The 14,089-nt window shown below is 39.9% G+C and overlaps 1 protein-coding gene across 1 annotated transcript in view; it reads right to left on the reverse strand.

Annotated features, from left to right (window-relative positions):
• The window catches only part of KCNU1 (potassium calcium-activated channel subfamily U member 1), a 175,942-nt gene that overhangs the window by 88,059 nt on the left and 73,794 nt on the right, over positions 1–14,089 (reverse strand). The window contains 3 exon segments of the mRNA XM_064584047.1: positions 3,413–3,442; positions 9,892–9,939; positions 13,378–13,409. Of these exon segments, the coding sequence (XP_064440117.1) occupies positions 3,413–3,442; positions 9,892–9,939; positions 13,378–13,409 (110 nt within the window).

Consider the following 14,089-nt stretch of genomic DNA (forward strand, 5'->3'; position numbering starts at 1 on the left):
AAGAGATGGATGCATTCCTAGAGATGTATCAACTACCAAAACTGAACCAGGATGAAATAGAAAACCTGAACAGACCTATAACCACTAAGGAAATTGAAGCAGTCATCAAAAATCTCCCAAAAAACAAAAGCCCAGGGCCAGATGGCTTCCCAGGGGAATTCTACCAAACCTTTCAAGAAGAATTAATACCTATTCTTCTGAAACTGTTCCAAAAAATAGAAACAGAAGGAAAACTTCCAAACTCATTTTATGAGGCCAGCATTACCTTGATCCCAAAACCAGACAAAGACGCCAACAAAAAGGAGAATTACAGACCAATATCCCTGATGAACATGGATGCAAAAATTCTCACCAAAATAATAGCCAATAGGATCCAACAGTATATTAAAAGGATTATTCACCATGACCAAGTGGGATTTATCCCTGGGCTGCAAGGTTGGTTCCACATCCGCAAATCAATCAATGTGATACAATACATTAACAAAAGAAAGAACAAGAATCATATGATCCTCTCAATAGATGCAGAAAAAGCTTTTGACAAAGTACAGCATCCTTTCTTGATCAAAACTCTTCAGAGTATAGGGATAGAGGGTACATACCTCAATATCATAAAAGCCATTTATGAAAAACCTACAGCAAATATTATTCTCAATGGGGAAAAACTGAGAGCTTTCCCCCTAAGGTCAGGAACGCGGCAGGGATGTCCACTATCACCACTGCTATTCAACATAGTATTGGAAATCCTAGCCACAGCAATCAGACAACAAAAAGAAATCAAAGGCATCCAAATTGGCAAAGAAGAAGTCAAAGTCTCACTCTTTGCAGATGATATGATACTTTATGTGGAAAACCCAAAAGACTCCACCCCAAAACTGCTAGAACTCATACAGGAATTCAGTAAAGTGGCAGGATATAAAATCAATGCACAGAAGTCAGTGGCTTTCCTATACACCAACAACAAGACAGAAGAAAGAGAAATTAAGGAGTCCATCCCATTTACAATTGCACCCAAAACCATAAGATACCTAGGAATAAATCTAACCAAAGAGACAAAGGATCTATACTCAGAAAACTATAAAATACTCATGAAAGAAATTGAGGAAGACACAAAGAAATGGAAAAACGGTCCATGCTCATGGATTGGAAGAACAAATATTGTGAAGATGTCAATGCTACCTAGAGCAATCTACACATTCAATGCAATCCCCATCAAAATACCATCCACTTTTTTCAAAGAAATGGAACCAATAATCCTAAAATTTGTATGGAACCAGAAAAGACCCCGCATAGCCAGAGGAATATTGAAAAAGAAAAGCAAAGCCGGCGGCATCACAATTCCGGACTTCAAGCTCTATTACAAAGCTGTCATCATCAAGACGGCATGGTACTGGCACAAAAACAGACAAATAGATCAGTGGAACAGAATAGAGAGCCCAGAAATGGACCCTCAACTCTATGGTCACCTAATCTTTGACAAAGCAGGAAAGAATGTCCAATGGAAAAAAGACAGTCTCTTCAACAAATGGTGTTGGGAAAATTGGATAGCCACATGCAGAAGAATGAAACTGGACCATTTCCTTACACCACACACAAAAATAGACTCCAAATGGTTGAAAGACCACAATGTGAGACAGGAGTCCATCAAAATCCTAAAGGAGAACACAGGCAGCAACCTCTTTGACCTCAGCCGAAGCAACTTCTTCCTAGAAACATCGCCAAAGGCAAGGGAAGCAAGGGCAAAAATGAACTCTTGGGACTTCATCAAGATAAAAAGCTTTTGCAAAGCAAAGGAAACAGTCAACAAAACCAAAAGACAACCGACAGAATGGGAGAAGATATTTGCAAATGACATATCAGATAAAGGGCTAGTATCCAAAATCTATAAAGAACTCATCAAACTCAACACCCAAAGAACAAAGAATCCAATCAAGAAATGGGCAGAAGACATGAACAGACATTTTTCCAAAGAAGACATCCAAATGGCCAACAGACACATGAAAAAGTGCTCAATATCGCTCAGCATCAGGGAAATCCAAATCAAAACCTCAATGAGATACCACCTCACACCAGTCAGAATGGCTAAAATTAAGAAGTCAGGCAATGACAGATGTTGGCGGGGATGCGGAGAAAGGGGAACCCTCTTACACTGTTGGTGGGAATGCAAGCTGGTGCAGCCACTCTGGAAAACTGTATGGAGGTTCCTCAAAAAGTTGAAAATAGAGCTACCCTATGATCCAGCAATTGCACTACTGGGTATTTACCCCAAAGATACAAAAGTAGGGATCCGAAGGGGTACGTGCACCCCGATGTTTATAGCAGCAATGTCCACAATAGCCAAACTGTGGAAAGAGCCAAGATGTCCATCGACAGATGACTGGATAAAGAAGAGGTGGTATATATATACAATGGAATATTATGCAGCCATCAAAAGGAATGAGATCTTGCCATTTGCAACGACGTGGATGGAACTGGAGGGTATTATGTTGAATGAAATAAGTCAAAAAGAGATAGACATGTATCATATGATCTCACTGATATGAGGAATTCTTAATCGCAGGAATCAAACTGAGGGTTGTTGGAGTGGGGGGTGTGGTGGGAGGGATGGGGTGACTGGGTGATAGGCACTGGGGAGGGTATGTGCTCTGGTAAGCGCTGTGAATTGTGCAAGACTGTTGAATCTCAGATCTGTACCTCTGAAACAAATAATGCAATATATGTTGAGAAAAAAAGAAGAAGAAGAAGAAGAAAGAAGAAGAAGAAGAAGAAGAAGAAGAAGAAGAAGAAGAAGAAGAAGAAGAAGAAGAAGAAGAAGAAAAAGAAGAAGAAGAAGAAGGAGGTAGCGGGAGGGGAAGAATGAAGCGGGGGAAATCGGAGGGGGAGACAAACCATGAGAGACGATGGACTCTGAAAAACAAACAGGGTTCTAGAGGGGAGGGGGGTGGAGGATGGGTTAGCCTGGTGGTGGGTATTGAGGAGGGCACATTCTGCATGGAGCACTGGGTGTTATGCACAAACAATGAATCATGGAACACTTCATCTAAAACTAATGATGTAATGTATGGGGATTAACATAAGAATAAAAAATTAAAAAAAAAAATAATAGAAATTGGGAATAACTGAAATTTCATCCCAAGCTACATGTGTAGAGTCCCTGAAAGGTGATCTGAGAGAAAACTGGGTACATGACCTTTGGTTATCACAGGTATAAAGTATTTTGAGCCATGTTGCAAGGAGGTCTGTTTGTTTAGCTTACTGACATTGGGAGAAGCTGAGATGAATTCATGTTGGTGAAGAATAATTCGACTGGTCACTATAAGGGCTGATAAAGCTAACATTCTCATTTACGTCACATTTTTCTTGCCCACTGATCCTCAGAAATCCACAGGGAACCACGGTTCTCTGAGGCTTTTACCTGGTGGTGAAGCTGACATTGCTCATCAGTCTTGGCTGTCCCCACATCATACAGTCATGTACCGTAGAATCAGAGAATTCCTTCATGCTGTTTTTCTTTACCATCACTGTTGTCCCTGCAAGAACACAGCAATCTTAATGAGTCAGCATATCTTTCTGGAAGGTATTTTTGAACCATCCCTACTGACTGACACATTTCTAGGCCCCTGGCTAGGGAGAGTCCTTAGCCACAGACTAATTCTAAGAGGATGGATTATAGAAATCTCTTTCATTTCCTTCTGCAGACTTAGTGGGGGGAAAATAATTGTGAGAATTTCAATACCATATGGATGCTTAAATAAGCACCTACTGAGTTGCTGCTGTACCTTCCTAAGACATCACCCCTTTGTCTCACGCAGGTGTAGCATCCGGGGAGCCTTCCTGCAATAGGCAGGGTCTGCAGCCATGTTTGGATTCCAAGAAAGGATCACTATACAAGTCCCCTTCTCCCCTTCTGCAGATACTACTCAGGCTGCAATTTAGTCCCAGTGGATACTGCCTTTTACTTTATGTTTTCCTTCAAAGGATTCCTTTATTATTAATTTTAACTTTTGAAGACTTTTGACCTTACATGGGCTAGGTCTCAAAACATATGTGAATTTCCAAACCTGGAAATAACACAAAGGGAAATAATTTTCTCATCTGCAAAACAGGGATAATACTGGGACTTCAAAGGATGACTATGAAGATAAATGCAAGAATGTTTGAAATTTAATAATTAAATGAGCAATATGAAGCTGCTTTGAGATGGAAAAAAACTGACACATGAGCCGTTACTTCTTCCTGCACTCATATGTTGATATTCCATCATGCCATTCTTATTCCAGAACCCAGATTCAACCTAGGAATCCTTTCAACACACTGGGCTAGGGCATCATTATTGGTCGATAAGAACTGGCACTTAGTATTGTGATAAGAAGTTATCATTCTAAAGGATGCTTGGAAGTTAAATGCTTCTCTTTCACTCTTCAAGGACCCTGAATCATTGGCCTGCCTGAATCAGATTCCTGGGTGTTCAGAGATGCAGAACTGTCTGAGAAGAAGTTATCAAGGAGATGGACAAAGTCAAAGAATAGCCATCACTGTTATTCTTCTTCCTTGCCCACCCAAGTGGAGAAAAGAAACATGGCCTTTTCTTCCTGTGTCAATTTAAGAATCATCTGTGTACTAAGACTAAGACTACTTTTTGTTCATGTGGAACAAACCTTTAAGCCCACACATCACCAGGTTTTAGACAATGGCCAGCAGAAAGAGCCAAACAAACATCTTGGTTTCCCTCTTCTTTTGATGTAATGCTTTCTGACCCATTCTAATCCATGGAAAATATCAATTGAGTGAAAACACACTTCTGGAAGTAGAGAGACCTCCTTTGGATGTGTGATTTGTCAATGTACATCAGCAGTAACTGCATCACATGGGTGTTCTAAGAGCCAGGTTTGGAGTAAGACTGTTCCCAACCTGTAATCCTCAGATACCTTCACTTATATATGGAGGCTTGATGGGGGTTTTTAGGTTGACTGGCATTTCCTTATTTCCTGGTTATCTTTTGCCCTGGGGGAAATGGCTCAGGGACAGAACATCTGAAGAAAATTCTGAGTGAGGACTGATGTGTCAACTGTCAGTCTTTAAAAGCTAGCCGCTGAGTACATGTGATAGAAGCTGAGCTATGGAATGCAAAAGGCAACATGCCCAAACTGGCTTAGGAACAATGAAACTTTCGGGAAATCTCTGTTTTCTCAAAGCCTAACTCGGCAGCCAACATTTGCCAGGTATTAAAAAACAGGTGGGAGGGGATAAGTGGGTGAGGCGAATGCTAGGTATGAACCACTCAACATTTTTGCTAAAACTTTGAATCTTCCCTTGTGTCATTCTTAAGAAAATCTCTTCTAAAAACACATTAAAGATCTGTATGATCGGGCGCCTGGGTGGCTCAGTCGGTTGAGCAACTGCCTTCGGCTCAGGTCATGATCCCAGAGTCCCGGGATCGAGTCCCGCATCGGGCTCCCTGCTCGGCGGGGAGTCTGCTTCTCCCTCTGACCCTCCCCCCTCTCATATGCTCTCTCTCTCTCATTCTCTCTGTCAAATAATAAATAAAATCTTTAAAAAAAAAAAAGATCTGTATGATCTTGGAAGCTTTCATAGTCATGGAAGTATGTGCATGTGGGGGTCAGAAAGAGCAGCCTATATGAGGGCTGACAGCACCTCTGGCATGGGCGGACTGCCTGAAGGCGAAAGGTGAATTGGCTCCGTGACCTCTCTTGGTCCCTTCCAACTCTAAGTCTATAATCCTAAGGACCTTTGCAAACTGTCTAAAAGTGTTCTCTTCAGCAGGTTGCAGACAGGGCAGTTAAGAACGTGCAACATCTTTTGTTGCCCTTGCCCCCAGTTTCTATGCTGCTTCAAACAATTGAGGAAAAAGCAAAGAATACCATCAAAATAGAAGCCAAAGTTCTCTCTCTCAAGGTTAATAAGCAACTGAAGTTTCTCTGATTATGTTCTAAGGTGGTTTGATTATTTTATTTAGTTATATTTTTATCTATCTACAGCTGACAGTGTGCAAGTATTTTTTCATATTTTAGGCAGGAAAAGAACAGAATGGATTTTTGCCTTATGCTCTAGCTACACTGTTAATGTCTTGTCATGGCTTCCTATGACCTCCCTATAGATATTTTAAAGGTTTCTAGATAAAACATTAGACATCAAAAAGGACATGGCATCTAACATCTGTGGATGACTGAGAGAAAAAAGTCCCTATAAAAAGGCCAATATTTTGATTACGTTTCTCTCTTCTTCAAGAAGTGGTACCCTTGGAAGCTACAGGCAAGCATTTTCCTCTTTGGCATATGTGATAGGACTACATATGAAGACATGCCTCATATATGATTTCCATATGGATAGTAGTAATTCTAACCCTTTCTATCTTCTTCAAGAAATCTTGTGACACCCCTAAAAAGTGATATCATATATTCTGGATAAGAACCACTACTCTAGGAGATGAAGAAGAAGCAGGACAACAGATCAAGCCAGTGCCTTAGTCTTGCAAAAGGAAGGATAGCATTCAACCATCTGCTTATTTTTTTATTTATATATCCATTCATAATCAGAAGTTTTTTCCAAGAAAATTATTATAGCCATGAAGGATGGCACGGATTGGCATAAAAAGAGGCTAGATCAAAGGAAACTAGCTCAGAAGATATTATAATCACTGGGATGAGACATACAGAGGGCCATAGCTGAGGTGGAGATGGACACCAAGGACTGGAGAAAATGGAGCCCTGCCATCAGTTATAGGATTAGAATAACAACTATCATGAATATAGGAATTCAAGGTGTTTGTGTGTGGTCTTTGTAGTTATCAAGTTGCTTTCCTTTTTATTGAAATTCAGTGGACATGTGGTCCCTGACCCTGCTTAAGAGAAGAAGAGTCATCTAAGAACCCCTTCTATTCTCTTTCCTATCTAAGGCCACTGGTACAGAAGGAGAGCTCTGACTGGACTTCAGAGCTGCTCAGGTAAGCCAAGCCAGGGAGACCAGCTGGTAGATTCATTAAGGACTGTCTATCTCAACTTTCTGGGTTTGGAATTCTCCTCCCTGGGAAACAGTGGCTGGGGTGACTCCTGTCTTAAAGGGGTCAATTTGTCTTGGATATTAATGAAAAAAGTGACCCAGGGACAAACCTAAAGAGAACCGTGAAATGGGGTAAATTTAAATTTGGACCATGGATCCAAACCATTCGTATAATTGCCTCCTGTCCTTGACTCCTTTCACATCCTCTTTCCAATTTCCTTTTCGAAATTCCTCTCTCCTTTAGGTATGACTCCAGGGCAAAAAATAACACTTTAATGAGGACTCTAAAACCAGTGCTCAGGGGATGGAGATTAGGGAAATCTGGACACAACTTTCCCCAGGACCATTTTTCTATTGCCCATCTGTATGCCACCCAGTGCATACAGATATTCCTGTAAGCTCCTCCTTGCCCTGGTTGAGGACCACAGCTCTACAACCTGAGGCCTCAGAGGTTTCCGTGGTGAAATAGCAGGCAGTGAACTGTATAATTAGGGCTGGAGAAGTTCCTGCCCAATAATTTATCTAGCTATAGTAAGCAGAAAAACAGAAAGACAACTACTTCTCCTGATCTGAAGGCTAGCCCTGCTAGTCTTCCTGCTGTGAACCCCAAAACATCAGGGAATGGGTTAAAATAAGTATAATCCACTAGGACTTCTCTGCCAATTCTTATTTCATCTGCATTTCATTGATGAGAAAAGAAATAATGAGATTCTTTTTGAGCTTATGTTCCCACGGGTAATATGATAATTAACATACATATACTTACTATTTTCCAGGTACGGTCTTAATGCTTTTTATATTAATATGCTCAATTTGTATACTCTTTATGTGCTAATATTCTCATTTAATCTTCTGAGATATGTGATATTATTATCAGCATTTTACAGTAATCTGAAGCACAGTGAGAGTTTGAATAATTTACTTAAAGCCACGCAGCTAAGAGGTGACCAATGTAGAATCCATTCTCTTCACTACCACACTTCACTGCCTCTCCAAAATGTTAAGATTATGAATTTAAGTGGAGAAACGCTGATGTGGTTTCAGCTTAGAAAAGTGCAAGTAATCAAAGGCAAGAGGGATTATAAATCACTGAACATCAGAATTGAAAAGGGCCATTGAGATGACAAGAACTGCCCAGTTTGGAAATAACGACAACACTGAGACCCCAAAAAGTAGCATGTCTTCCCTTAACCACAGTGAATCAGTGGCACAGTTGTCGTCAGCATTCAAGTCTTCTGAACTCTCAATTAGCATAGTTGGAGGAAGAAATTGGTGGGTCTCAGCAAACTCAGTTAACAATTTCTTTCAAGAAAGAAATGGTTATTAGAAAAGAGTGGACTGGAGATACTCTGCATCGGGCTCTGAAACATGAAATATTCAACCTGAAATTTCTACTAATCCAAAGATAGAAAATTTTTCTATTTTGCTATCTTTCTTCACTCCCTTCACTCTAGGTTCTTAAGTCCTTTTTGAAAGTTAATTCGCTGGGAGAATTTCCAGATATTATTATGAGTTTTAAACCTATAAGGTCAAAGAGCCCCTTTCTACAGTGATGTCCTCTTCAGCACATTTTGACTAGAGCTCTCTCCATATTCAAATTCCTACACAAGCCCACTCCCTAGCCCAGACCATGAGCATTTCATGGTACTCTGCTGCCATCGTCTGGCAAACTGAAGTCAAGAACAGCTGGTACCGCCCACTATTTCAGCAGCTGGGTACCAGATTATTTGATAAGAGTTCTCCTGGACACAGGGGATAGGCGTGGCAGGGGTGGTGACTAAGGATCAGTGCCAGGCAGGAAGAAGAAACGATCCTATTAAGAGAAGAATCAAAGATTCTGAGAATTGTGATCACTACAGGGAAGCTCAAACATTTGATTATAGGTTTATTTATTTATTTATTTATTTATTCCCTAGATACTATTAAATGCATGTTACAGAGGGGGGTAAAATTTGGCATATCTACAAATATGATGGCAGAGCCTTTCTATTTATGCAAAAATCTTTTCCTCTTTTTACTAGAGCAACTTCCTGCTTTAAAATATATATAATAAGGGCACCTGGGTGGCTCAGTTGGTTAAGTGTCCAACTCTTGATTTTGTCTCAGGGTCCTGAGATCAAGCTCCACACAGCATGGAGTCTGCTTAAGATTCTCTCTCTCCGTCTCCCTGTGCCCCTCCCACCCTGCTTGTGCACTTTCTCTTTCCTGCTCTCAAAAAATAAAATAAAATAAAATAAAATAAAATAAAATAAAATAAAATAAAATAAAAGTAAAATAAAATAAAAATAGTAAAATCACTTAAAAGCTGATTTTAACAGGGGTGATTATTAATTTTTATAAAACATTTTTTGTTTTGCAAAATGACTGAGAGAAGTGCATGCATACGAATGTGTATACTGAGCTTGCAAAAGTTTGACTTGTATACTGTGTTTACAGGAATACATCTACCGTGTGAAACCATGCTAAAGTTTCATATATTATAAAGATACATGTAGTGAGATGATACTTTTAATGTATTATTTTTTTCTTTCTTCACTCCTTTTTTTTAATGGGATATTTATGTTATTTATCCAGTCTCATCCCTTGCCTCAAGGAAGATTCATAGGCCATAGAACACAAAAAGAATCAATATTTAGCTTCTGAATCCAAAATAGGGTCTTGAAGCCCATTTAATTCATAATCTTCAGATGCCCATTTAATTCATAATTTTCAGACTTAAGGATTCAATGGCAACCCTATGGACAATAGGGATTTCAGGTTACCCTCATCCCAGATCACACCTAAGGCAGAGTTTCTACAGTAAGAGAATCAAACCAAGAAGACCAGAGGCTACCGCCACTGCCCAGTGCCCTGCTCAAACAGCAAATGTGTAACCCTGAGAGAAGTGGGTCACTGTCCTGGCCTCCAGGTCTGGAGCAGTGGCTCAGACATTCTGCCCAGAGGGAGAGGCAAGCCATGAGAATAGCAAGTGCTGAAGCTCTTCCCAAGGGAGTTGGTTTTATTTGGAACAGTGTGGAAAAGTTCAAGCCCAAAGGTGCTTTGAAAACAATGGTGATTTTGATGGCAAACAATTAGGTTGAGGTTGGTAGCTCCAGGAGAGCAATAAGGTAAACCATAGGCCAGAGTTTACTACAGTGAGACAGGAAAAGAGACAGCTAATAAATGCTCTCTTTGGGTCAGAAAGGACCTCAAAGACAGGCCCCCAAAACTAGTCCTGCAATGGGACCCATATTTAATTGAATAATACCTTAGAACAATATATGCCCGAGGTTATTGTCAAGAATAATAGGGTCAGCAGCAGCCAGTGGTGCACCCCAAGAGCTGGGTGTAATACCAACAGAGACAGAGAGATGAACAGAGAGATCAGGAAAGGAGACAATACAAAGAGCCCTATTAAAACCACCATCATCCCCAGGTGACCACGTGTCAGCTCAAGGCTGCACTCTGATGAGCAATATCAGAGCCTTAATGCTGCCAGGGGAATAGATTTCAATGAAATAGTCAATCCCAATCACTAATTCATTAATCAAACAAGCAATGACAACAAGCCCTGGTGTCCAGAGTTGCTACAATATATTATCTAAAAGTCTAGTTTTCAAAGAGAACAGGAAAATTATGAGATATGTAAAGAAACAGGAAAACACGAACCATACACAGGGGTAAAAAAAAAAAAAAAAAGCAGACAACACAAATGGCCTGTGCAAGGGTCCACATGTCACACTTAGCAGACAAACTCTTCAGAGCAGCTATTATAAATGTGTTCAAAGAATTTTAAAAACCATGATTCAAGAAATAAAGAAAAGCATGATGACAATGTCGTTTCAAAGAGACAATAATAAACAGAAATGATAAAAAAGAACCCAATGGAAATTCTATACTTGAAAAGTACACTAACTGAAGAGGGGTTAATGGACTAAATAGTGTCCCTCAAATTCACATGTCTACTTGTAACCTCAGAATGTGACTGCCATGGGCTGAACTGTGTCCTTCCCAAATTCACATGTTGAAGCCCTAACTCCCAGTGTGGCTGTATGTAGAGATGGACCCTTTACAGCAGTAATTAAGGCCAAATGAGGACCCTGATCTGATAGGATTAGTGTCCTTATAAGAAGAGGAAATGAGACCAGAGCTTCTCTCTGACATATGAGGACACTGGGGGGAAGGTGGCCATCTATAAGCCAGGAACAGACCTCTCTCCAGGAACTGAGTTGGCTGGTACCTTGATCTTGGACTTCCAGCCTCCAGAACTGTGAGAAAATAAATTCCTCTTGATTACGCCATCCCAGTCCGTGGTATTTTGTTTTGGCAACCCAAGCTGCATACTACAGTGACCTTAAATGGAAATGACATCTCTGTAGATTTAATTAGTTAGGAATCTCAAGATGAAATCATCCTGGATTTTGGATGAGTTCTAAATCCAAAACTGGTGTCCTTAAAAGAAGAAGAGAACACAGAGGAGAGACATAGGGAAGAGGGCCATGTGAAGACAGAGGCAGGCTTCAGTGATGCCAGCACAGGCAAGGGCCACCAGCAGCCTCTAGAGCTGGAAGAGGCAAGGAAGGATTCTCTTGAGAGCCTTCAGAAGGAGTGTGGCCCTGCTGAAACCTTGACTTCAGACTTTGGCCTCAGAACTGGAACAGAATAATTTTCTGTTGTTTGCAGCTACCCAGTTTAGGGTAATTTGTTATGACAGGCCCAGGAAATTAATCAAGGGGCTTATGATAGGTGCAAAATACACTCTCCCCCAAAGATGTCCATGTCCTAATTCCTAGAACCTGTGATTATGTCATGTTTTATATGGTGAGGGGGATTCAAGGTTGCAAATGAAAAGGCGCTAATCAGCTCACCTTGAAAGATTTTCCCGGATTAACCAGGTGGCTCAGTGTAATTATAGGAGTTCTTTCAATGTGGAACAGGGAAGCAGAAGATCCAGAGTCAGAGAAGGTAATGTGATGATGGAAGCAGAATCTGAGCGATGAGATATGAGAAAGATCTGACCAGATCTGGCTTTAAAGACAGAAGGGGGCCATGAGCCAAGGAGTACAGTCAGCCTGTACAATCTGAGTAAGCAAGGCCCTGGATTCTTGCTTAGAACTTCCATAAGGACCCCTGCCGGGTAGACCCATTTTAGACTTCTGAATGACAAAATAATGTTAATTTATCACAAAGCCACTAAATATGTGGTAATTTGTTACAGTGGCAATTGGAAACTAATGCAGGGCCCAGCAATAGATTTGAACTGCCAGAAGAAAAAAATCAGCAAATATAGGACAGACTGATAGAGATTGCAATCCAAAAGAGCAAGAGCAAAAGAGAGAGAGAGACAGAGAGACAGAGAGAGAGAAGAAGGAAGAAAAATAAACAATTCCAGAAATATGTGGATCCCCATTAAGTGTACTATATACATGTAAAGATAGGACCAATTAGAAGGAAGAGAGATGGAGGAAAAAAAAAATAATGAACTAAATCATCTCAAATTTGATGAAAAATATTAATCTACATATATGGGCACACCTCAGAGGTATTGTGGGTTTGGTTCCAGACCACTTTAAGAAAGCAGATATCACAGTAAAGCAAGTCAATGAATTTTTTGGTTTCCTAGTGCATATATGTTATGTCTATGCTATACTATAGTCTATGTGTACAATAGCATTATATTTTTAAAAAGTACTTAATTAAAAAAATACTTTATTGCTAAATAATGCTACCCATCATCTGAGCTTACAGTGAATCACAATGTTTTTGCTCATGAAGGGGCTTGCCTTGATGCTGATGGCTGCTGACTAATCAGAGTGGTAGTTGCTGAAGGTTGGGGTGTCTGTAGCAATTTCTTAAAATAAAACAATGAACTTTCCTGCATCAACTGACTCTTCCTTTTACTTGAACACATAGAAGCCATTGTAGGGTTATTAATTTTTCTAATTTCAATATTTTGTCTCAGGGAATAAGGCCTAAGGAGAAGGAGTAGAGTAGCTGGTCAGTGGAGCAGTCAGAACACATACCATACTTATCAATTAAGTTATATGTGTTATATGGGTATGGTCCATGACACTCAAAACAATTACAATAGTAACATCAAAGATCACTGACCACAGATCATCATAACAAATATAATAATACAAATAATACTAAAGTTTGAAATATTGTGAGATTACCAAAATGTGACATAGAAACATGAAGTGAGCAAATGCTGTTGGAAAAATGGTGCCAACAGACTTGCTTGATGAAGGATTGCCACAAAACTTCAATTTGTAAAAAATGCAATACCTGCAAAGTGCAATAAAGTGAAGCACAATAAAATGGGGTATGTCTGTATTATTTTCCTTTGAATGCTGTAACAAATTACCACAAAATGTTGGCTTAAAACAACATTCCTTTATTCTCTTACAGTTCTGGAGTTGAGAAGTCTGAAGTAATTTCCCCTGGGCTAAAATCAGGTCATTAAATTCCTTTCAGGGATTCTAGGGGATAATCCATCTCTGTGCCTTTTCCAGCTACTAGAGGCTCCCTATATTCCTTGCCTTGTGGCCCTTTCTTCCATCTTCAAAGACAATGGCATAACATTTTCTCTCTCTGAATCAGCTTCCATCTGCTTTAACCACAAGCCCTTTTCTCTTCTTTACATAGTTGTATCTCTTCCTTCTGCCTCCCTTTCATAAAGACCTTTATGACTACATTTAGATTCCACATGGATAATCCAGGATAATCTGCCCATCTCAAGATCCTTAATTTAATCCCATCTGCAAAGTTCCTTTTGCCATATGAATAACATTCACAGGGTTCCAGGGGTTAGGGTATAGCTATCTTTGGTGGCCATTACTTAGTCTATTACATTAGTGAACTCCAAATAGGATAAACACAAAGATATCCAGACACAGACATATCATAAGAACAATGCTGAAAGTCAAAGACAAGAAGAAAATCTTGAAAGCAGCAAGAGACAGACACAACTTGATTTACAAGTGAAACCCAGTGAGATAGATTAACAGATGACTTTTCATCAGAAAGAATGAAGGCTAGAAGGTAATGGGATGATATACTCAAAGTGTTGAAATAAATTGTCAACCAAAAA

The sequence above is a fragment of the Mirounga angustirostris genome, unplaced genomic scaffold (assembly GCF_029215605.1).
Source record: "Mirounga angustirostris isolate CCGP_5_RB_7025 unplaced genomic scaffold, mMirAng1.0.hap1 SCAF_2, whole genome shotgun sequence".
NCBI lineage: Eukaryota > Metazoa > Chordata > Mammalia > Carnivora > Phocidae > Mirounga > Mirounga angustirostris.